Genomic DNA, 25,204 nt, shown 5'->3' with positions numbered 1-25,204 from the left:
TGGATGCTTGTATGTTTTCCAAAGTTTGAGTCACCCGTTGAAGTAGGGACTGACCACAGACGGGCAGTCAAATCTTGTTTGTCATGAATTCACAACTGAGCTGATCTAGCACTTGCTGCCATGGATTTTTTATAGTATGTAGGTTGATGATATCTTCATAGTACGTAGGCAAATTAATTGCGTCGATTAATCAATACAAGCGTTTTTATGCAATCAGAATACCTACTGTAATTTTTTTTAAAAAATACAAAATCCATACAGTGCTTAGAAATACATGTTCTCATAACATGCGATTAATACTAAACTATCATAGCATCACCAAAAGATATCTACACCAACTAGTGAAGAGCAAGAAGGATAGAAAAGAGGATTCTAATTTTAGGAAGGTAATTAAAGAATAGAAAAGAGGATTCTGGTTTTTATAGGAAGGTAATTAGGGAAACTGTTCGAGGCAACTTTCAAAAGAAAAAGCCTAAAATTTTGGGATTAGGATCCATTCGGTGATGCTCTTATATATTTTCTTTAAAAAAAATATCTTCAGTGAGATTTAAAGGCATGAAAAATATCTTACCCTCAAACAGATGGCCTAATTAACTTTCTAAAACAAGAAAAGTAGGCTACGACAAAAACTATCAACAGAATTAATCCTTTCCCCTACACGCTCAATTCCTTATCCCGGTGCAGCGCTTCCCGTGTACAGGGAAGCTTCGAGTGGCGGATCGTGAGCCTCCTAATTTACAAGGACATTTACAATAGTCTCTATATCTCTCTATTATCATGCAAGTAAATTTGATAACATAGATGAAAGATAAATGAGGAAAGAAAAATATGGTTGTTATGCATGGCAACGGCTCAGAGTCGACTCTTAGCATTTATTAGAGCAAATTTTGTTGCATGGTGGTGAAAGAAAGGAAAGAATAGTAAAAAAAAAATATTTTAATACATTAATGATTAGAGCTTATATTGTCTCTAACTATTGTAGGATCTCTAAATAACGTAGAGCTCATACCTGACACCTTTATACATGCCCTAAGACTGAAATTAACTCTCCAATTCTTAGGTACTCTCTCCGTCTTATTTTAAGTGCAGTCATGGATTTTCGTGCCTAACGTTTGACCATTCATCTTATTTGAAAAACTTATAAAATTAAAAATAAGTCACACATAAAGTACTATTTATGTTTTATCATCTAATAACAATAAAAATATGAGTCATATTTTTTAAAATTAAAACGGACGGTTAAACATTAGACATTAAAACCATAACTGCATCTAAAATGAGACGGATAGGTGGTTAAGGGATCTGTTGGAGTGATGCTTTTACCTCTAAAAGTCTCTGATTTTGGGCTTGGGAGGAGTTTAGGGGAAGTCTCCAATATGCTTAGCATGAAACTGTGACAAATCCCAATAATATATAAACCAATGTCTCTTTATAAGTTCATAAATCATGGGTCTATTGTCTAAAATAAGGCCAGTAATAATTTACTAGAAGAAGCCGGTCAAATTTGGCTGGCTCAACCTTCATCTTTAATTTTCGTTCAAAAAAAAAAAACCGTCATCTTTAACCGGCCGGCAATAAACACTTCCCGAGTAGGACTGTAGAGTAGTGCTAATTAACCATCACCATCTCATCAAGGAAATCTTTCAATGCAACCAATAGCAAATTTCTATGTGAGCCACTCATTTAATAAATTAAAGGTGCAATTATGCGAATTGAGTATATGATCTAGTCAGGAGAAAAATCATTAGAAAGGTAATACGCAGTTTTGAATATCATTATTTGATATTTTGTTGAAGTCGGGAAGATCAATGATCCTCGACACACTACTTGTTCCTCTGTTGCTTTGAGTCATTTCCTGTTACTGTTAAATGGATAATAGGTTCTATTACCAAACAGTATTGTTGGAATTTGCAAGGCAGTCATCAAAGGAACTGGTTAAGCTGCAACAAAACAAAGGATTTATTCGCCAATGGAACTGATTAATATGCATAAAAGAAATTGTTAACCGTCATTACTGAATTGCATATATACACTTTCAAATGCTATTTTCTTTTTCTTTTTGATATTGGACTTTCAGTAGATATTATTATTACTCTAGAGAAAACAGTTCGGAATTAGACAAAAGAAAGGGAACAATTTTTTTGTCGGGTCGGCCGAAGAGGTGGCTGACCAATTTCATTAAGAATTGGAAGAAAATTAAAGTGCACAAGTGTGTTACATCGATAGGAGGATGTCGATCAGGTCCAATGCAAGACGCCTCAGTCCCGTGAACAGAAAAAGCCTAAAGACTGGACAGAAACTGTATACTCAATTAATTACCCGGGCGAAAAATTCATGCCTCTGTCCAGATGATAATTTCCTCTTTGATGTCATTCACCAAGTGCTCTATCGTCCTGAGACATTGGTCGAAAATTCTCCCGTTTCTTTCCTTCCAAATCAGCCAGCATACCAGTATGAAGAGGCAGTCAAAGGACGCTCTGTAGCTCATCCGGCAACGTGCTCTGTTCTGCAGCCACCAGTCCGCCAGAGCATATCCTTCATCTCCTGGAACTGCGAAGAAAGGTAACAATTCGGAATTCTTTACTTTTGAGTCTTAAGGTCATAATATTACCACTATGGCATAGCTTCTTCCTTAAACACGAAACCACAATGGGTAAGTGAGTGCCATCTGGTAAGTCTAATATACCTGCATTTGGTTGTCATTCTTGATGTAAACATAGAAAATCAACAATTGACATACGTGAAAAAACTACAAACTATTAATAGAAACTAGATTGTAAGAGAATATATGGGATTTAAGTTTTGGAAGGAAATTAGCCCACTGGCATTATAAAGATCAAATGATAGAAAATAACATCTCAACTAGATGAAAGTATGAGACCAGGTAGTAGTAACATCCTAGAGAGAGAAATCTATCTACACCTAACTAGTTACCTCAGGAAAATTCCCACATAAAACTTCAGAATTAGTAAATATTAAATATAAATTTCATTTGTATATAAATAGGTTTCGAAAAAGAAGGTTACTAAACATCTGTTTACATATAATTTCAATTTAATAACTAGTATAGTTAGGCAGATATACTTAATATCAATAGCCCATGCAAATGCGTGGTTTAACAACTAGTGCACCTTTGTTAGGTTCTGTTATTTACCAGTTCAGTTTAGTTGCAGTGGCATGTTGCTAAAATGCAATCTTACTGATACAACTTACGTAGTTACCTCAGAGTTGTGGGCAGACCAATAATTGAGACTTCCTGAGTTCAAAACTCCAATGTTTGAGGTACAACTTCTCCCTTCGGCCTAAATCAAGAGAAACTCACAGATTCAGTGTTACTTTCTGTTTGTTTATGAAGAGAAAATAAGTAATGCACTTGACTAACCCCGTGCCAACGCCACACATTCCTTTCATACAGAAATCTTGTGCTGGACAAGTCTTCCAAAAGTGCTTTAGCAAATCTGAACAACAGAATACCAGCATGCTGTGATGCCTACATGGGAACAGACAACCGTGAAAACAAATATGGAATGTGTAACCCTTCGCTAAAAAAAGAAACTAAATGCTGTGATAGGTGCACCCCAAAGATCATAGGTACCACCATTTATCCATCTGTCACGCGACCATCAATAATATAGTACCATGATCATTTGTATACACATCAGGGGCATTTCAAAAAAAAATACAAACACCATTTTAAATTTCAAATTGTTGAGCAGCAATGCAACAAAGTTACACTAGAACATGATGTTGATATCTGGTCAGCACATAAAGTGATAAGGGAAACATGAAGTATGGGTCAATTTATCAAATAAATGTACCTAAAACTCACAAATTCATGGTTGCATACATGCTGCACAGATTTTTTTGGAACACATCAATGGCCAATTGCTGGTTCATGTGAAACCAATTTCCCAAAAATTCCATATATAGAATTGAGGACAGTATGAAGGAATGCAGTGTTAATGTATACACCATATATATATTTCTGTTTTGGTTCAGTTGGCCCACTTAGCCCATTTGGCCCATGTATATGTATATAACCTTCACTACCATCTAGGGTTTACTGCTGAATATATTTTTCGTGATTTCCCCCAAATGTTGAACATGGTATCAGAGCTTGCCTGGGATTCGCCGGAGCTGCGTCCTGGACGTCGCATCAGCGATCTGCTCTGCTGCTAATAATCTCTTCTCCTCCGCCGGCAAGTTTCCCCTGTCCTCAATCTTCTTTGCTGCTGCCTACCGAATCTGCTAGGAAGCAATAGGTTTCCCTTGTCTCTACACCCACGGCTGCTGCTGGTTACTGCTGCTACATGGTTGGACTGCCTCTTACTACGGGGAAGTTAAAGCGGGTCCATTTGCAGCCGGTAATGGACAAAATCAGAGCAAGGATGGGGGGCTAAAAAAACAAGCTAGTTTATCAAAGCGGGCGGAAGGTTCTTGTGCAATTAGTTCTCAGTGCCATTCCAACCTACTTGCTGACCATTCTTAAACCACCAAAAGGATTCCTAAATGATGTTGACAAAGCGCGACGAAAATTTCTTTGGGCCAGAGACCAAGAAAGCTTGGGCGGAAAATGTAAAGTGAATTGGCAGCAAGTATGTTCTCCGACTATACATGGTGGATTGGGCATACCTTGTTTGGAGAAGTTCTCACAATCGCTGAGGCTACGTTGGCTCTGGTATGAGTGGACAAGCCCGGAAAAACCATGGATAGGAACCCCGCCGCCCTGTGATGACACCGATCGTGCTTTGTTTGCTGCTGCCACCAAAGTATCGGTCGGAGATGGACGAAAGGCAAAATTTTGGGAATCCAACTAGATAGGAGATCAGCCGCTGAAATACCTAGCCCCAAACCTCTTCAAGCACTCCAAAAGGAAAAACAGGTCGGTTCTTGAGGCAATAACCAATGATGCTTGGATCGAAGACATCCGCGGAGGGGTGACAATACAGCTGCTTCAGGAATATATATGCGTATGGGAAGTGCTCCACAACGCAGGAGAGGTGATCCATGAAGGGGCTGAGGACACAATCCTCTGGAGGTGGTCGGCCAGTGGCTTGTATACGGCAAAATCAGCATATGTCATGCAGTTCATGGGCAAAACGTTTTCGGATTCTACTGAGCTTGTATGGGAAACTTGGGCACCGGGGAAACACAAATTCTTCGCGTGGTTGCTGGCGCAAAATAGAATATGGACGGCAGATCATTTGCAATGCAGGGGCTGGCCAAATAACTATTTCTGCCAACTCTGTTTCAGAAATCTCGAAACGGTACAACACCTCTTCATGGAGTGCCCCTTCACGCAGCAGGTATGGCGGGACATTGGTCGCAAATTCAGACCGCAACGTTTCCTACATGTGACCACAGACAACACTCTCCTCAATTGGTGGCGCGAGCAAACAGATGAGGCAGAAAAGTTGCAACAGAAAGGGCTACGTTCAGCAGTCTTGACCACGCTTTGGGAGATTTGGATGGAAAGGAACGATCGCATCTTCAGAGGGAAAGAATCTACACCATCGGCACTTGCTAGCAAGATCATAGATGAGCTTCGTTTGTGGGAAATGGTAGGTGCCAAGGGAGTGAAGTGTATTATGTTAAGAGATTAGGCTTTTGTTTTTTTAGGGAGTGCAGGCAGGAAGAATTCCTCCGGGAACGTCTCCCCTGCCTTCTGTTCTGTACAGTTTCTCTCACTTCTTCTATAATATAAAACCAGCTTGCTGGGTTCTTTCAAAAAAAAACTGCTGCTACATGGTGTTTGATTTGGTCTGTAGCTTGGTTCATGTGTGTTACAGAGGCTGCTAGTACTGAAGTATTATTGTGGATTTGTCACTTCTGTCCATTATGATTTCTTCAGTAGGGATTCTTCCTTTACCCCCAGTGAGCTCTATTTCTCCACCTACTTGGCTGAAACAATGCCATTCCTGTTTGAACTGGGGTCATATTCAAAGAAATTGCAATCAGTATCGTTGTCATCTCCAGTCAAATAAACCACATATTCATGATAAGGATGCTAAGTCTGAATTTGCCACATTCTTGAACCAGCTTGCACACACCCCTTTGAAAACAGATCCATCCTCATGTATTGCTGATGTTAGTATGGATATTACGGGCTGTTCACTTTCAGCAAATGTTACAGACTCTTGTTGGATATTGGACTCAGGGGCATCCTTTCACATGACACCGGACATTTCACAGCTCCAGTCATGCTCTTTGACAAAAGCATCAAGTGTTCAGACAGCTGATGGCACCATTCTACCGGTTTCTCTTCAAGGCACTCTCCAAACTAAAGAATACACAATTCCAGATGTCTTTTATGTGCCCAATCTATCTATGAAACTTATATCTGTTGGTCAGCTTACCGATATGAAGTGCCATGTGGTTTTTGATGAGGCTGCTTGTTATGTACTGGATCGTGCTACAGGCAATCTTGTTGGAGCTGGTCATCGACTCAATGGTCCTAGGGGACTTTATGTGCTTGATCATTTGCATCTTCCCACTTCTACTTCCTCTGGTTTTCCTGGAAACTCTGCTTCTGCCACCTCTATAACTTCCAATTCCTCTGTTTATTCCTCTTTGTCAGCCTCTTTTCCTCAGTGGCATCATAGACTTGGTCATTTATGTGGTTCTCGCTTGTCTACTCTTGTTCAACAGGGTGTCCTAGGAAATGTCTCTATTGAGACTGATTTCGTGTGCAAGGGTTGCAAGCTCGGTAAACAAGTACAACTTCCTTATCGTTCTAGCATGTCTCGGTCTACCTCTCCTTTTGCATTAGTTCATTCAGATGTATGGGGTCCTGCCCCATTTCATTCTAAAGGAGGTCACCGATATTATGTCATTTTTGTCGATGATTTCTCTCGATACACTTGGATCTATTTCATGAAACATCGCAGTGAGCTCTATCAAGTTTACAAATCCTTTGCTTCCATGGTTCATACACAGTTTTCTACATCTATAAAAAATTTTCGTTCCGACTCCGGGGGAGAGTACTTGTCTAATGCCTTCCGCCAGCTTTTAAGTGACCATGGAACTCTTCCACAACTTTCATGTCCCGGTGCTCATGCACAAAATGGCGTCGCTGAACGAAAACACCGCCATATCATAGAGACTGCTCGTACTCTTCTAATTGCGTCTCATGTTCCACCACATTTTTGGGCTGAGGCTGTATCCACCTCTGTTTATCTAATTAATCTTCAGCCTTCATCAATCCTTCAAGGCCGCAGTGCTGGTGAGTGTCTTTATTCCTCTCCTCCAAGGTATGACCATCTTCGAGTCTTTGGTTGTACATGCTATGTTCTTCTTCCACAACATGAACGCACCAAATTATCTGCTCAATCAGTTGAATGTGTTTTTCTGGGTTATAGTCTTGAGCATAAAGGATATCGTTGTTATGATCCTTCTAATCGTAGAATGCGTATTTCTAGGGATGTTTCTTTTGTAGAGAACCGTCCTTTCTATTATTCGCCCTCCTCTACACGCTCTTCTTCTCCTACTGAGGATGTGTCTTTTCTGTTTCTTCCACCAATTGAGTTGTCTCCTGTTCAAACCCCTACAGATCCTACTGTTCCATCCACTACTTCTGTTCCTCCTACATCTACTACTATTGTTCCTCCTGTTACTCCCTCTTCCCCAGTGACTAGTACTCCTCCTGCTACTTCATCTTTGCCTCCCATTTCTGTCTCACCTTATCCTTTGCATTACACTCGTCGTCCTCAAATCACTGTAGGTGATCAGTCGCCCTCTCGTTTGACTAAATCCAGCGAGCTATCAATTGATGATTCTAATGAGCTACCTGTTGATGATATGCCTATACCATCATCACCATCTTCTCCTGCAGCACGATATGGTCTTCGAGATCGCAGTAAAATTATGCCACATCCTCGTTACAGTTGTGCAATAGCTGATGGTGTTCAGGAGCCTCGCACATATCAAGAGGCTGTTACAATTAATGAATGGAAATTGGCTATGAATGAGGAACTTTCTGCCTTAGAGCACACGGGTACATGGGATGTTGTTCCTCTTCCCCATCATGCTGTTCCAATTACTTGCAAGTGGGTGTTTAAGGTGAAAACTCGCTCTAATGGATCTATTGAACGGTATAAGGCCCGCTTGGTTGCTCGTGGTTTTCAGCAGGAATATGGTCGAGATTATGATGAGACTTTTGCCCCAGTTGCTCACATAACTACTGTCCGTACCCTTATAGCTGTAGCTGCAACTCGTCAATGGGAGATCTCACAGATGGACGTGAAGAATGCATTTCTTCATGGTGATTTGCAAGAGGAAGTCTACATGCAGCCTCCACCAGGTTTGACATGTCCATCTGGTCATGTGTTGCGCCTACGCCGTGCTTTATATGGTCTTAAGCAATCTCCACGAGCTTGGTTTGAGCGCTTTAGCTCAGTTGTTCTAAAAGCTGGATTTGTTGCTAGTGAGCATGATTCTGCCCTATTTATCCACACTTCTTCTCGAGGTCGTACAATTCTCTTGCTCTATGTTGATGATATGATCATAACGGGTGATGACGCTTCTCATGTTGCCTTCGTGAAGCAACGTCTAAGTGAGCAATTCATGATGACTGATCTTGGACCACTAAAGTATTTTCTGGGCATTGAGGTTGCTTCAACACCGAATGGTTTTCATTTGTCTCAGCATCGATATACTCTCGACTTACTATCTCGCTCTGGTCTAAGTGATGATAAAACTGCTGCCACTCCTATGGAGCTTCATCTCAAGATTCGTCCTACTGATGGGAATCCACTTTCAGATCCTTCTCGATACCGACATATTGTTGGAAGTCTTGTATATCTTGCTGTTACTCGACCGGATATCTCACATGCTGTTCATGTTCTCAGTCAATTTACTAGTGCCCCTACATCTGTCCATTATGCTCACCTATTACGAGTGCTCCGCTATCTACGTGGGACACCATCTCGTGGTATATTTTTCTCCCGTGATAGCTCACTAGAGCTTCAAGCTTATTCAGATTCCACTTGGGCAAGTGACCCTGTTGATCGATGCTCTATTACTGGTTATTGTATCTTCCTGGGATCTTCTCTTCTTGCTTGGAAGTCAAAGAAACAGACAGCTATCTCTCGTTCAAGCGCTGAGGCTGAATTACGAGCTCTTGCAACTACAACAGCTGAAGTTATATGGCTCCGTTGGCTACTTGCAGATCTTGGTGTTGTCCTCTCACAACCAACTTCATTGTTTTGTGATAACACAAGTGCTATCCAAATAGCCTCAAATCCTGTCAAACATGAACTCAGCAAACACATAGGGACTGATGCTTCTTTTACCCGATTTCATTATCAACACAGGACAATCTGTCTTCATTACTTGCCCTCTGAACTTCAAGTTGCTGACTTCTTCACCAAACCGCAAACACGAGACCAGCATGATTTTCTTCTTTCCAAACTCAAGGCTGTTGATCCACCTAGAGTTTGACGGGGGGTGTTAATGTATACACCATATATATATTTCTGTTTTGGTTCAGTTGGTCCACTTAGCCCATTTGGCCCATGTATATGTATATAACCTTCACTACCATCTAGGGTTTACTGCTGAATATATTTTTCGTGATTTCCCCCAAATGTTGAACATGCAGATCATTTACTGACAACCTGAGGACACGGCACGCATTTGCACCTACCTCGAAGTTATAACTTTTCAAAGTTGATAAGTGAAGGGATCCTTTGTAATCAACAGTCCATATATGAGTTGATGACTCTCGGGTACTGATAGAAGAGCACAAAGAATTGTGAGCAATTGATATTATCTGGTAAGGAAAAACAGGTTAAGAGTTAAGGATTTAGCGGATATATACCAAATGCTTTCAGCTTGGCATTGCTCCATCGCATTGACCCGTACACTTCTGCAAGACAATGTTTGTATAATTAGCAATGAGTGTGATCCAAAAGATATAGACAGATGAACGAGAATTACACCTTATTTTATTGGCATGTAAAAGACAACGATGCACTCTGTGTGTACTGTCATTTTGCGCAAATCCATATGCTGAACATCGTTTGACAATCCAAGATGGGTATGTTTTGTCACCTTTTTTGCTATGATAGTTTCCCTTGATCCTACCATGCCCAGACTTGTCATTTTCATCATCAGATTGTGAATCAATTTGAGCATCAAAGCTCAAGGGAAGAAATTTATCATCGAATGGTGAATGGTCATGGACTTCACCATACAGGATTCTTATTATATCACATGCTTTGGAAACACATTTGGGAGTTGTGTAAGCAATAGGCACATAATCTCTTCTTTCATCAATAGAGCTAACAGTTTCACATGAAACTCTTTTCCACCTTTGCAGCATTACACGGCAATCATCTCCAAGTACTATCTGTTCTGTGTTGTCTGGATGAAATGCCATCAGTGCTTTGTCCAGCACATCATTGTTTCGTGATGTGTCCCAAAGGTGCAGAATAATGATTGTAACAATCATGTCAAGATAGTCCGCAGAAGCAGACAACTCACCTATTACATACATATAGAGACTTTTGCAAGCTTTTCTGAAGCCTGCTGGCCCAAATGCAAATGTAGACAACCGGCGATGGTAGTTCCCTGATATAGGTATATCACTTCTTGTCCGCCCTGTCGTTGTTATATAATGTGTCGGTTTTGCAACTTGTTTTGGATCTCCAGGTGGCTTCTTAATAAATCTATCACTCTTTTCCCTCTCTGGCGTTGTTATATAATGTGTCGGTTTTGCAACTTCTTTTGGATCTCCAGGTGGCTTCTTAATAAATTCAGCAACAAACCCCTCTGTGATAACACCATGTAGCCAACTTGTTGAAGCATTGCCTACAAAGCACATCACAATCCCATCTACTTGGACATACTGTAGATAGTGGCCCTTTTGGGGTGTGGTCCAACTTCTGGATTCCGGACAATCGAAGTCATAAACATTATCTGAGTGAGATAGAGTCCAGAAGCGATGATTGCCTATGCAGTCCATCATATTCTCATAAAGTAACCAAGGATCAGGTTCATCCAAATTCAGGAAGTGATAGTTCTGTAAAAAGAAGCAACAAGTATAAACGATAAGGAAGAAGTGTCATTAAATTGCACTAAAAGGTTGCAACGGATAGAAACTTACTGGTGGATAACGGCTGCAGCCTTCTAATTCACTTAAGGGGATGTCATTTAACCTAGTCTTAACTGGAGTGTTTGCCAACTTCTTCAGAGCTTCAAGAAACTTTGGAAGGTCAGGGTAGGCTTTGCAATCAACACGAACTGTTACAGCAGGGGCTCTCATGGGCATAACCTTCACACTTGTCAATGTAGAGTTCTTCTTAATTAACTGGTCTGAAGTAAACACATACACAATGTTTCCAGTGACTATGATTTTCTAATCCCTGTTTATGTTCCATACAATTAACTGTAGTGTATGTGGCCTTGTCAAATAAGTCTCTATGACCAGGGATAGAGGAGCAAGAAGAACCCTCAACTAACTCCCTTTTATCTCCTATCCAAATAAGGGAACTCTTAATGCATTTGATATACAAATCTTTTCTTTCACCAATACCATAGCTGGGACTCAAGAATTGGACATTCATTCCAGATGTGACTTTCCCGGAGAAGACACGTCCTAAAGCAAAATACCTGCCTTTGCCTAATGCTAGGGTCATCTTGGAAACATAAAGAACAAGGGGCCCTTCAGCATCACAATTTCTAACAGAGGTATGGTAAATGTTGTCAAGATCCACACCAAAATTCCCAACACAATGTCTTTGCGCCTTCTCTGGAGAGGGGATGTGGTACATCATCATCTCAGAAAGTGCACTGCATGCTGGCAGCCAAGCTTGGATCACATACTTTACGAGTTCAATGCCAACAAGTTCCTTAGCTGGAGAACTCACAGTGACATGAATCTTTTCTAGCATAGGCCACAATTTGTGCTTGCTATTCATGCAGGCGTTCATGATCTCTCTGATAGGTTCATAGCAAAACTGAACAAAGCCCCTCTTGCATGTAGCTGTGCCAGTGTTCTTTTTTGTCCATTTCTTTGTGGCCAGGTCAAAGAAGTTCTCACCCCATAATCTGTCTATCATCTTAGATTCCTCAACTTTGAATTTGGAGGAATACATCTTAGCAAAATTAGAAATTGCAACTGCCCATCCGTGCAGACCAGATGAGAACACAACAGTTCCCTTAGTGGGATACACCTGAGCATCTTTGTGTGAAGACATGGTAGCATTGACACTATCAATTAGACTGGAGAGGGTCTGATAAGCTTTCTCACCATCAACATTCTGCTCAAGGAAGAATCTGTCGATCTTATTCAGAGTAAAAACAGGCTGAATCTTCATATTAAGAGCCTCACGAATAGAAGTCTTGGTCCATAAAGTAACACCCTCAAAACTGTCCACTACAACTAGAGCACCATCCATTATGCAAAGGGCAGGTTGGACATCATTAGACAAGTTGCAACACACAGGAGAGTCAATAAGATTGATCAAGTGTCCGTTACCAGCTCTCTTATCCTTGTAGCTTCTCAGAGAATCTTCAGGCATTTCATAGTACAGAGAAATTAGGCTATTGCTTTCAGTAACTTCCTGGGAAGTAATTCCAGCAGTTGCTACCAGGGAATCCAATATTGCAGTTTTTCCTTTAAAAATGGTACAAGACAAAATATTAGTACAAAAAATATTTTCACAACAAAATTACAAATGGAAGCAGCAAAAAAAGTACAAGAGAAGTACATCCTATAACGAATAGTAGAAGAAAGACAAGATATCAAGGTTACAAACTCAAATACTCCGGACATTATGTAGTACAACAGTTCCATACCAATCTCAATATATACTAGACCCACCAGAAATCGATATTTACATACAGGAAGATAATTCCAGCGATACAAATCATTCAGATTCAATATGTTAATGGAAAGAAATGGCTGAAAAGAATAACTAGAAATTCTACTAAGATGCCACGTCGTAAATGTGAGAATTAATGTAATTTCATAAACAAACAAGTAAAACAACCACATTTTAAGAATCTCACACCACTACATTTCAATCTTACCATGGCCAGCATCAGCAATAACCAATACATTCCGAATGTTGTTCTTATTGCACATAATGCTGTGAAGTTCTTCCGCTGTGACCACCATCATGTCGATTTACTTCATGTATCCCTGCCTGTGCCAAATGAACAAGTTTGATAAGAACAGAGAAAAATTGAGAAATAAGCCATCAAGTAGTAAGCACCACAATTAATTAACAATTTGTATTTAAAAGACAGTCCAGTGACTTCTCATCCCTTACATCAGGGACAAAACAGGAGTTATGAGCTCCGGCACAATGACATGCTCTTGATGTGTGAGGAGTGAGGACTACGACGCCTACCAGCATGCACCAGGACCTGATCCAAACAGAGTATGCAACTCACAAGATCTCTGCAGGCTGATACTAAGTGATCAGAGGCAAGATATCTGAAGCATCTCCCAGCAACTCTTCACTTCTCAAAATATCAAGTAGGAAACCCTACTAAGGTTGGTAGATGAGAGGGCTTTTGAACCACTCCTGTTGGACTACTCTTTGGTTTCTTCCACCGATGCTTAGTTTTCACTAAAATCCGACCACATTTTCATATGGAATTGGAAGAATCCTCCTCCTTCCCCGTAAGACAAAGGTCGTTTGGATTGGATTACGGGTATCAGCAATAGCAAAATGAGCTCCCAACGTTCAACTGGGCTCCCCGTCGCTCTCCCGCCGCCGCGGCGACGCACCCCCCCCCCCCCCCCCATCTCACCCCACCCCAACCAAGCACCCAGTTCCGCGACCCAGCTAACTCACGAGACGCACCGAACCCCCATATCGGCCATTCGTCTGGCACCATCGCGGCGTTCTCAGTTCCTAACCCCATCTGATCCAGTGAGAGGGTTTCTAGCTTGGATTTCATATGAAGAAGGAATCCTAATCGCCATGAAAGCGGGTCTTCCCTCTATCCTCTAGTCTCAACACAAAAACCCAAAGTAAGCAAGCAAGTAACCAAATGTTCGAGGAGTACAGCGCGTGGGGGTGTCCGAGGCTGAACCTGCGGAGACGACGGCGAGCCTGCGGCCGACGCCGGCGCGGCAGCGCGTAGATGGGCGTCGGCGACCGATCGTGGGCGGCGCCGCAGATGCACTGCGACGGGGGAGCCCGCGCTGGCGGAGAGGAGAAGGGGGCGGCCGCCGCCGGGCGGCGAGGAGGAGGAGGAGGGGCGTGACGGAATCGAGGAAGAAGAAGACGGCCGCTGCTCCCGCTTTGGGAGGTGGTCGTGGTCTCGTGGACTTGGTTCACGCAGCTCTGAGGTGGCGGCACTGTGCCACAGAGCTACAGTAGAGAGCAGCGTGCACCTGGTCCACCGGTTTCTCTCCTGAGCACGTGCTCAGGGACCCCACATGTCAGTGCCTATGGTCCACTGAGACGGAGGCACGGAGAAAACCTGTGCTACTGTAGGAGAACGCAGGATTTCTCTTTCCGTGATCCACTCCGATACTACGTCTAGTTTCCCGCCAAAAAGTTGTAGTGATGGCCCATTTTGATTGGCCCGCTTAGGAGATAAGGCCCAGAAATGAGTCAGATGACCCTGGGCCGAGAGAGGGAACTGATGAAAACAAACCCAAATTCTCAGTAGCACGTTTCCCTCAAAAAAAAAATTCTCAGTAGCACTAGTTCATTCAACAAGAACGAATAGTGTTGCTTATTTCTTAATGACGATACGCAAAAACTTATCCCTCGAAATTGCACGATCAAACATGTCGTCTTACAAGCGAAGATAGTTTAAATGCTTATGAGAGATAAGTGTCCTGAAAACAAACATTGGGTTCATAGGAGTACCATGCCCAGCTTCTACTTGGAGATACTCATTCTACTTAACCATTCAACAGGTATGGAAGAAAAGGAAAAATACGAAAATATGTTAACATTCCCCGGTGTTTGTCCAAAACGAAATTCAACAAGTTGGACCAGCAAAGTCCAAATGCGCATCAAAACCCAAACTTCTCACAGCATCCCCCAAAAACGAGAGTTCAGGTACTTCAGGAAACTGCTACCATCTAAACAAGTTCTCTCGAACATCTCTTCCAGTCAGTCCCAAGGAACCTACAAAGCAGATGAGTACACATCAGTCTCCCTATCTCATAAACAGAGAAGAGAACAGAACAGATGAAATGAACAATTGTCAAATTAAGTTGATTCAGTCTCTTCGGATACATCCGATAAAAAAAGTAGTTGATTCAGTATAACCACAAATATACTGAAACCAGAGCATCCTTTTGGTTTTGTTCCTACTCTATCAGTCAAGGATGTGGCATTGCATGTCTAAGTGTTGACTGAAGCAAAAATTACAACCTGTCTAGTGACTACTAGTAGTAAAGGAGCAGGCAACAAGCTTTAGTTTACTCTTGATCAACGGGTTATAGAATTTTCGGGAGGACAGTGAAGGCGAAATTGGTTAAGACGCTGAGTAACTTTAGGTTTGAGATAGTTCATGTCTGCTGGTTCTGACAGTAGTGACCATCCTTTAGCGAAGTGACAATTCTCAGCAGTCGGCAGCACTAACATCTGGCACTTCAGATGTATGAACAGAGCAAGTACTTCACCACAATTTGAGTATAAGATTTAAAAGGTAACGCCAATTTTAGGAGGCAGACAAATGTAACAACTATCATTTAAGAACAACAAAGAATTCAACCAAACAATATGGGATTACAAACATCAATAGCATTGAGATACCCCCTCTAGTAAAAAAAATGACGCTAGGAGAACAAAATTCAGTTCTCCGGGAGTATTAGGTAATTACGAGAGACTACTGAGGATGTAACAATTAGCACACTGAACGAATTGTTTCTTAAAAGTAAACCATTACCCATTGCATTGACTACAGATAATGCATGAGTAATCCGGACAGAACAATGAAATACGGCTAATAATGGATAATAAAATAAGGGTACACAGACACAAGTTAGACGAGAAAAATACCAAAAGATGAATCGACTGATGCAGTTCAGTTTTAACTGCCTCTATCCACACGAACCAGTGTGTCTGCCAGAGTATTTCTTTCAACATCAGTCTTCTTGCTCGAAAGGGTTGCTGCAACCATGTGTACAAGAACTTTAACAATAGTAGCACAGAGATGATAGCGACAGGAACGATGTATGTATCCAATAATTGCAAAAGACATTGGCAATGAACATTGCATCAAAACACTCGGGCATTAACTACACATGAACAACATAGGTGTTACATAACAGACATTCCACTCCAATGACAAAAGGATGTGAGGTTCTTCTGCCAATACCAAGTTCTGGTGCTGATATCTGTCCATGATCATCACTGCTATAGTCAATTTACTGTGTAAGTGTAAGTCTTATCAGGGACGATTGACTCTGCTTAACATATCAGTAGCACCAGTGCACCACTTAATTTGAGGGCATCTACGCAGCACCACTTCAATGGAACATTTGAATAGTACTGCATTAGACTATTTGAGAAGATAGGAATCAAGGAAAACCTTGTGAAAAAATCGAAATTCGCAAACTCTGCATAAATCTAATCCCAATATTAGACATGCTGCTATAGTTTGAAGCAGAAAAACTCGACTCTTTCTACAGTGATGACAAACAGATGCACTCCCTTGAGAAACCACAATACGGATACAGCAGGTATGTATTTATCAACAGAAATCCATAAATTGCTCAAATCTGCAAGCACGCGATTTCAAAAGAACCGTATGTGCAATCCAATGATTGCAGCATAGTGAACTCCTGCACTTCCAATACTCGGTGCAATTTAACAATTACAATTGCAGTATAGTACCTCAATACTCAAACATATCGAACATACGAGGATATACCTGCAGAGGGGATCTGACATGATTCGAGCCACGGTGGTAGGATGCATGGCACAACTGAACTAGAGTTGACGTCATCAGGAGAACTCCTCCCAATCACCTCGCCCTTGGCCATGTCCACGGCAAGAACCTCGTGGAGGAATATCAGGTACACAACGTTGGCGTTCAGTGGATCGATGGCGCCGATCCGCGGCTTCTCGGGCACCTTGAGCTCACCCTTCCAGCTTGGGGTGATCTCCATCCTGTGCTCCAGCGTCCAGCTGCTGCCCTCATCGTCGAGCGAGAATGCGCTGACCACGAACGGCTTCTTCGCATTGGACACCTCGACGTACCGGAGCTTCCCCTCGCTGACCCCCATCCGCCGATACAAGCCAAGAATCCGTCTCCCCCCAATTCCGGTCAGGTCCGGCAGTACGCTGCCCTTGGGCAGCTCGACGAAGCGCTCCTCCGGCCGGTCGCTGAACGGGTCGACGGAGAGGGCGCCCCAGCTCACGTCCACCCACCACAGCCGGCCGCCGAAGGCCACCACCTGGTGGTCCAGGTGCATCACCCGCTCGGCCGCCGCCGCCCTCTCCGAGCCCGAGGAGGACCGCACCGTCGCCACATCGTCCCACTCCTCGGTCTCCGACATGAACCGGCGCAGCACGCTGCTCCCGGACTCCCCCCTGGTGAGCTCCGCGACCACGTACCTGTCGGGCGGCCCGTGCCGGGACTCGGATCGGGTGAGGAGGCCGCGCCCCGTGCTGTACTTGGTGGTCTCGATGGCGGGCGGGAGGCGGTACATCTGGCCGCTGAGCGGGTTGCAGACGAAGTGCGCGACGTCCGGGTCGAGGACGCCCTCGCTCGTCGTCCTGGACAGCTGGAGCGCCACGGCGAGGCGGACGTTGGCGACGACGGGGGCGTGGTAGCGGGTGTCGTAGAACTTGAGGAGGAGGAGCCCGTCGCCGCTGCCGCCGATGACCCAGCCGACGAAGCCGACGGCGTCCCCTTCGGCGTCCGGGAGGGGGCCGGGGTTGACGAAGTGGGCGGGGACGGAGAGGCGGGAGGAGCGCGGGGGCTCGACGAGGTCCAAGGACGCCCGCGCGCTCCGCGACGGCGCCCCTGACCTGTCCAGCTCCGCCTCGGTTAGGATCATGCGCCACGGAGGGCGTGACGCGGCCGTGGAGAGCGCGCGGCGGAGATGGCGGCCCGCTGCGGCGCCGGCGAGGCGGCGGAGCAGCAGCGACATTTTCCCAAAGCCGGCGAGGAGGAGTCGAGGAGAGGGAGGAGGGTGGGAAACTATTTAACAGCTCGAGTGATGTCCACCCGTTTATTTCATCTCATCTAAATAGTTATGAAAAAAATTAAAAATATATGAATAAGATAGATAAATATGTAATATATCAATCCACAAACATACAAGTTAAAATTCAACTTCTATAGATTGTAACAAAAATAACAAACAAAACTCAAAATACTATATGTATATTTACAGTTAAATTTGTTATTTTTGTTACAATTTGTAGAAGTTGAATTTTAACTTGAATGTTTGTGGAGTGATATATTACATATTGATCTATCTTGCCAATTTTTTTGAAAATTTTTCATAGCCATTTAGTTGACATATAATAAACGGGTGGACGTCCACTCGAACTATTAGAATCCATTTCCGGAGGAGGGTTTATGTGGACCCGAGTGTTATATGGGGTCCACGTGTCAGCGAGCAGTACTGCATGTGCCGTGGATTGGGATGGAGATGGAGTTGGGGTTTTTTCGGTTCACATGGACTCGGTTCGCGCAGGTCTGACAGCTGGTGGCACAGCTAAAGACACGGTGGACATGTGCCACGAAACAGTTTGGGTGATGGTCCGCGGAGACGAGTATTGTCAGTTACTGTAGGTCTATGGACCTTGTTCACAGAGGATGGGCAACAGATGTCCAGGAGGCAGGAGGTGAGTTTGAACTTTGAATGTGCTTTGACTGTTTGAGCTGCCTCGGCTTTAGTTGGAATCCTGTTTATAACACATTAATGACACAACTAGCCATTAATTTCCCGCCAAAGGGCAGCGCCGAGCCGACGAGCATGGGGCTTTTGCCGGCTTGGCAAAGCACCACTGCACCAGTGGCGACACGTGATTGAGCCTTCGATTTGAGGCAAATATGCCCTCTATCTTAAAATATAAAAACATAATACGAAATAAACATTTCTTAGTATTATAAATCTTAATAAAAGATCCGTCAGATTCATAGCACTATGAAATATCATATTCCATACTAAGTTTATATATTTTATTTTTATATTTTGATATAAAGATAGTTAAATTTCGGGGTGGCGGTAGTAGACAACAACGAGAGTGCTTCAAAAAATATCCTATCCCCTACTAGGTTTCTATATTTTATTTTTATATTTTGAGATGAAAAATAAATTTTGGGGTGGAGGTCGTAGACAACGACGAGTGCTTCAGGCTTCATCAATGGCGAGGCGGAGGCCGTCGGCGAACAGGTATACGGGGAGCCAGAGCCATCCATGTCAGGTCTGAGTGTCTGAATGATGCATAAGGTGACACAGGTTCAGATTGATGGTTAAATATATGAACTGAGATCATGTGCAATTTATACTAGGGCTGCAACATACAGCTTCAGATTGAGTTCTGCGCAGTGGTGTTTTGCGATATATCCTACAGCTTCAGATAGACATTCAGAAGCTGGCTAGCATAGGATTGTCACTCTCCTGCATTCCGGTTTCCAATTTCAGCGCTGTCTCAATTCTCATGCCCGCTTGAGCATGCATAGAAATTTCCCAGAAATACATAATGCATACAAGTATAAAACAGTATGAATCACACCAAAGGTGACGAATACTACAATATTTTATCAACCTCTCAGAAAATAAACAGGAAATGATGATTTTTTTTGTGGCATAACTAATAAGTTCATACAATTGAGTCACTATCTCACTCTAGGTTATCCTTTACAAGCCATTTAATTGAATAGTAGTGTTCACAGACAAGCTGCAGAGCTTCCAAACTGCTCGACGTCAAACAGCAAACAATATAGTACTACCTTGATAGCAAGATGTCGCATTGGCATGTGATATTCCAATGTCATTGTCTAAGACAAGGATTTTCCCACATTTTTCCCAACCAGAGAATCTGGTAATCTGCTGTTGATGAGATCCCGCAGTTCAAACTCACTAGGGAACCTCTGCTCAGCTAATTTTGAGAAAACCTGAAAAGTGTAAGCAATTTTCGTTAAGGAAGAAGTAAGGAGGTTGTTTACTGCTCAAGTCATGATCGTAAATCAAAGCCTCTTTCCATGTAGCAGTTCTTAGTAGAAAGGTACAAAGAAACATGGAGAAAAACATACATGCTGAAACAAAGTATTCACATATCTCTGTACTTGCATATCAAGGTAAAAGTAATTTTTAATTGGTTTAATCCTAGAAATAAAATTAGCCCGTAATGTAAAAATGGCAGATAAAAAGAAGTTTTACAGGTGTGTCTGACATAGAAAGCATACCAAATCTCCATTGCAGTAAACTTCAAAGGCACCAGAACTTTGTAGGAAAGATTGCGCAAAATTGCCAAATAGCCAGATTGTTGCCATGGTTCCAAATCTATTGGCACGCAGTGAGTAGTACCATGGGGGTGGAACCATTCCAAGTCTGGGGAAAATATGATCACCAGCCATTATTGTTGCAATGGCTCCAACCTGAAGAATTGGCACAAGTTTGCCAAGTACACGTTTGGGGAAGGGTGGAGGGTAATTGTGCAAGATAACATGAATGCCTGGAAATGATGTTTCCAGCATGCGCTTCATAGTCATTGCAGTCCCCCTACAAAATGTTACTCAAACTATCAGTGTAACCTGCAGATGCAAAGCATAGAATCTATTGAATTGTCTTTTGGATGGACAAAAGATATTTTTATAAATTAGAAAGAAGAGGAGAGGCTATTTAGGCACACAACTTTAATTGCTCTTTCAACTAAAATCCATTAGTAATCAAGGTAAGACAACAAGTACCAAAGTCCACAGATTGAGAAATATACATATCAAACTTTAACTATAATAACTAATTATGTTCTATGTTATAAATACAAAGTAAATTAAGTAAATACTCATGCTTTCAGCTTAGGAGATCTATATCCATATATAACAATTTTTTATATGGTCCATATCACATTTTATTGCATGCAATATTTCACTGTAACCTAAAATTCAATTGTCTGGTAACAGTATACAAATAATTCAAAGAGTTCTTTTACTGCCTATTGAGCATTTTTGGAATGTCCTACTACTTTGTCATAGCATGATCTTAGAGCAAACTTGTGGTATTTGTCTGAGTAATCAAACTTTCCATGGAACAAATAAGCCTCCTCAGGTGCATAACTAATTCCATGGAACAAAATGTGTTTTACCAAAAAAATAGAGAGTGTAGGAACATCGCAACAAGTTAAGCATAAAAAGTAAAATCTGCAAATATCTATTGATCCACAACGAATCCAAGCTAAAACTTTCTGATCCCAAAGCTATAAGTAGGGAAAGTGTGATATTCAGTGAATGCACAAATACCGGCATTTCATACTAACTGAATCACACATACTCGGCATTGGCATGTAACATCTGAAATTCTGAACGCAAGCTAGAGGCTTATATGTGCAAAGCAGCTGAAAGCATGGATCAGCACATATATGCAATGTATCATCACAAATTGTCTCATCTCAAAATAGAAAGAGCTAAATGAGATGAGTGTCATAGGCGGTGGGCAGAGAGATCGAGGTCTTAGGGACGGGATAGAGTCGGTTGGATAGGATTAGACTGGGTCCTCCCCTCCATCCTTATATAGGTGATTCACACTGTGTATGACTGTTATCATTTACATTTTTCTTTCTAATATGTCCAACAGATCATTCACACTGTGTATTAACGATAACTGCAGAACCCATATCCCATACAAAGTTCCCCACTACTGCTAAGATGTAATCGTGAATTTAAGAAGCGAACTGGAGTGAGGCTTACAACTACCAAGCATGGAGTGTTATGAGTGTACATATGAACACAGGACGTATGGCAGTAATCGATCATATGTAGCACTAGAGTGGAGTACCAAGCAATCCCACCTAGCAAATCTTTGTGCGGAGTAGATTTTTTTTTAGATGGTTTTGTGCAGGATAAATCGAACTGAATATTATCAACTGTGGCAAGCACACAACTAAGCCGCTTGGTGCTCGCTACAACAATAGTATGCTCATTTAATCTGCACAGAAATAATCCAACGAACCAACTGCGGCCACTGATACCACATGAACGCAAAACACACTGGACTAACGAAACTCACTTGTACGAGCAGGAGGCGCAGAATTGCAGCTCGACGGTGGTGCCATATCCAGCTCCATCAACGTTAGCCTGCTACAACCGTGCCAAACCCCCCAAAAAAAAGAAAATCAGCACGCCGCTTAGATCGCAGCAACAGAAACTCGGGCTAGGGTTCACGACCCACCCACCTGTATGGCCTCCGCGGCGGGATCGGGGTGAGGGTGGGGGTGATGGTGCGGCGGATGCGGGTGGTGAGGCGGGTGGGGGTGATGCGGCGGATGCGGGTGGTGAGGCGGGTGGGGGTGATGCGGGGGGTGGTGGTGAGGCGGATGGGGATGGTGGTGCGGCGGGTGGTGGTGGGGGTGCCGGAGATGCGGCGGCGGCGGCGCGAAGATGTGGGAGAGGTCGGAGAGGAAGAGGAGGGCGGGGAGACCGACGAGGAGGAGCTGCACGCGGTCCATGGCTTACCACTACTCACACTGCTGCGCTCCGCGTCGCCTCCTCCTCCTCCCAACCTTTTGAGAGGACGCGGAACGGAAGGAGGACGACCCGCGACCGGCGACGCGATGCGATGAGGGAGCGACGAAGCTTCCGCTTGGGTCACTGACAGGTGGGCCGCGGATATGCGGGTCCCAGTTGTCAGTGGGAGTTTATAGGAACAGCGCGAACAAGGCCGGGAAGGTGGGGGAATCTTTGGTAGTGGTCGGGCTCCGTCGCTCCGATGGTGAAGGCCGACCTCCGTCTTTTTGGGTCGCGCGGTGTTCTGCAAGAGTGTCTCGTTGGGCTCTAGGCCTCCTGGGCTAGATTGGAAATATGGGCTCTAGCCCTCTGCGATTTGCAGACCATTTGGTGGAATAAGTCTATGTTGCCTACTACCTCATTTGTTGCTCTCGGTCGAATCGCATCCCTCATCACAAAACTGGTTATAACACCTCCCTCAGCTTCTAGAACTAGTGCAAATCAATTTATTCAGAGATTTAGCAAGCAGTTTATGCTGATGTGGTAGGTTGACTTGGTCCATCTGTGCTAATGTGGAAGCCTAGTCATCAAATGAATTGAAAATAAAAGTGGGGCCGTAACAAGGTAAAAAAGAAACTATAGTGCCCACTTGTCAGCCCTATTCCTCCCCTCTCAATCTCGACGCACCATGCAGACGCAACCCGCATCTCAACATGTCGCCTTGGCGTCATTGCCGCAGGAGGAAGGGGAGGGGACTGTCACGGCAGTCGGCAGCAAAGGATGCGCTTGGCGGGCGGAAGAGGACAGCAATGATGATGACACGCGGGGCCCACAACAATGACTACCACCGCTGTAGCCCTCTCTTCCCCTCATGTTGCCATCTTCCTCCACGGCAACCTCGAGGTTGACGACCAGGAACATGAATAGGTTGGTGTGGAATCGATCGAGGCGGAGCTCACACATGCGGTGGGGGCAGAGTGGTATAGGAGGAAGGTGAGGTTGGTGAGGAGCACAAGGAAGAGGAGGAGCGGGAGCGTGCGAGTGGAGGTGGACAAGGACATAAACAAATAATAGCATCGGTGGAGGATGAGGAGGCAATGGAATGAGGGAGAGAGATGGGTGGACGACACATGGGGGCCACTATGATATTTTAGTGGCTGTTTGGATTGTAGCCAAAATAAACCTTACTAAGTTTTGTCAATGCCAAAATTTTGGCATAATAGTAATAATTGCCAAAATTTTGGCAGGATTTCTTATGTATTGACCAAATTTAGCAACAAACTAAATGTAGACATTTTTTTGGCAGCTTTACCAAAAAATGATATAGTTAAAAATAGCATAAAAGTGAACGTGCCCTTAAGTTTTTCTGCTGACTCGGCAAGTCAAACGTGGTTAGCTTACCATGTCAACGTAAACCACTTTCTAAATCATCGAAGGAATTGATTTGCACCGATTTCTGAAGTTGAGGGATGTGTTATATCCAGTTTTGTGGTTGAGGTATGCGATTCGATCAAGGTAAAAGAAGAGGGAGGCAAAATAGACTTATTCCCAAATGGGTAGCAATTAGCATCGGCCCAATTCCATACCACCATTGTGATCAAGTCAAGCACTATTCCAGCATGACTGGGCGCTTTTCTGGTAAATTTCGGTGCAGCTTTGGGAGAACGGGAGCTACTACGAGTCTACGAGCTACCTCTACCGGCGGGAAGAAAATGCTCTACTCCAAAGGCGATTCCTGTGCAATTTCCTCGACTTACGTCTTTTGAGAGAGAATCTTCTCTCTACCGCCTGAATGCTACGAGAACAGCTTCAAATATTTCCTTTCTTCCAGCGACACGCCATAAGTGCTCACCACTCGAACTCGTGCGGTAAAACTTTGGTGGTGTAAGGCGAAAGTGAAACGTGCAATCATTAACCGAACTCCGAACTGTGCACTCCAGTGTCCACTCCAACTCGTTCAGTCATCTCGGCTTATATGGTCCGACAGGCGACAAGGCGACATTGTGGCACCATATCAACAGCAGCAACAGACACGCAGCGGTCGGTTTTAGGCTTCCCTACGATTATTACGAGTTGACGGCTAGTTCGAAAATTGAAACTCCACATATTGAAATATCATATTAACATTGAGTAAAAAAGCGATTTATTACAATATACTCCATCCATTCCAAAATATAAGGCACAGTCACCCTTAATCCAAAGACCAAGAATGTAGTTTGAATCATCCTAATAAATGTAATGCATGCATCCAATAGGATTAGATAACATGAGAGTGGAGAATTTGAAAAAGTAATAATTTAATAGAGAAGATGCCATGGTTGATTGTATGTTTGCATGCATGTCTTATATTATGGAACATCTAAAAAAAGTGGTTGTGCATTATATTATGGAATGGAGTGAGTACTTAGTTAGGTATTAACTATTATAAATTTAAAAACATTTTTTTATTTAAACACTTGTGTAAAGAAATTCTTTTTTACTTAAAACACATTGTTTATCGGTTTGGAAAGCGACTAACATACAAAAAAAAAATTAGAGTTGAAGTTTAGAAATCATCATAAGCCCCACACTGCCAGCTAACCGGAACCGGGTGTGTTTGCAA

At 43.1% G+C, this 25,204-nt stretch overlaps 3 protein-coding genes across 4 annotated transcripts; all 3 read right to left on the bottom strand.

Annotated features, from left to right (window-relative positions):
- Positions 1 to 11,142: 11,142 nt before the first annotated feature.
- Positions 11,143 to 13,123, bottom strand: LOC107278139 (elongation factor 2). The gene is made up of 2 exons (XM_026025341.2): positions 13,033 to 13,123; positions 11,143 to 12,616 (listed from the first exon to the last, which is right to left on the bottom strand). Exons 1-2 carry the CDS (start codon positions 13,121 to 13,123, stop codon positions 11,301 to 11,303), a joined length of 1,407 nt encoding a protein of 468 aa, XP_025881126.2. The 3' UTR covers positions 11,143 to 11,300.
- Positions 13,124 to 14,760: 1,637 nt separating this feature from the next.
- Positions 14,761 to 18,134, bottom strand: LOC4339055 (uncharacterized). The gene is made up of 3 exons (XM_015782510.3): positions 16,852 to 18,134; positions 15,978 to 16,088; positions 14,761 to 15,098 (listed from the first exon to the last, which is right to left on the bottom strand). Exons 1-2 carry the CDS (start codon positions 18,074 to 18,076, stop codon positions 16,009 to 16,011), a joined length of 1,305 nt encoding a protein of 434 aa, XP_015637996.1. The 5' UTR covers positions 18,077 to 18,134; the 3' UTR covers positions 14,761 to 15,098; positions 15,978 to 16,008.
- A 1,545-nt stretch (positions 18,135 to 19,679) lies between these two features.
- Positions 19,680 to 22,689, bottom strand: LOC4339054 (selT-like protein). Of its 2 annotated transcripts, none has more exons than XM_015781896.3 (4): positions 22,332 to 22,689; positions 22,166 to 22,236; positions 20,347 to 20,662; positions 19,680 to 20,055 (listed from the first exon to the last, which is right to left on the bottom strand). In XM_015781896.3, the coding sequence occupies exons 1-4, from the start codon at positions 22,602 to 22,604 to the stop codon at positions 19,939 to 19,941; spliced, it is 777 nt and encodes a 258-aa protein (XP_015637382.1). In that variant the 5' UTR covers positions 22,605 to 22,689; the 3' UTR covers positions 19,680 to 19,938. The 2 variants fall into 2 exon arrangements, with proteins under 2 accessions (XP_015637382.1, XP_015637383.1); XM_015781897.3 differs by having other exon boundaries at positions 22,166 to 22,233.
- Positions 22,690 to 25,204: the final 2,515 nt, after the last annotated feature.

Source organism: Oryza sativa, chromosome 5, assembly GCF_034140825.1.
Source record: "Oryza sativa Japonica Group chromosome 5, ASM3414082v1".
NCBI classification, from domain to species: Eukaryota; Viridiplantae; Streptophyta; class Magnoliopsida; order Poales; family Poaceae; genus Oryza; species Oryza sativa.
This window is presented reverse-complemented; position numbering and strand designations above follow the sequence as displayed.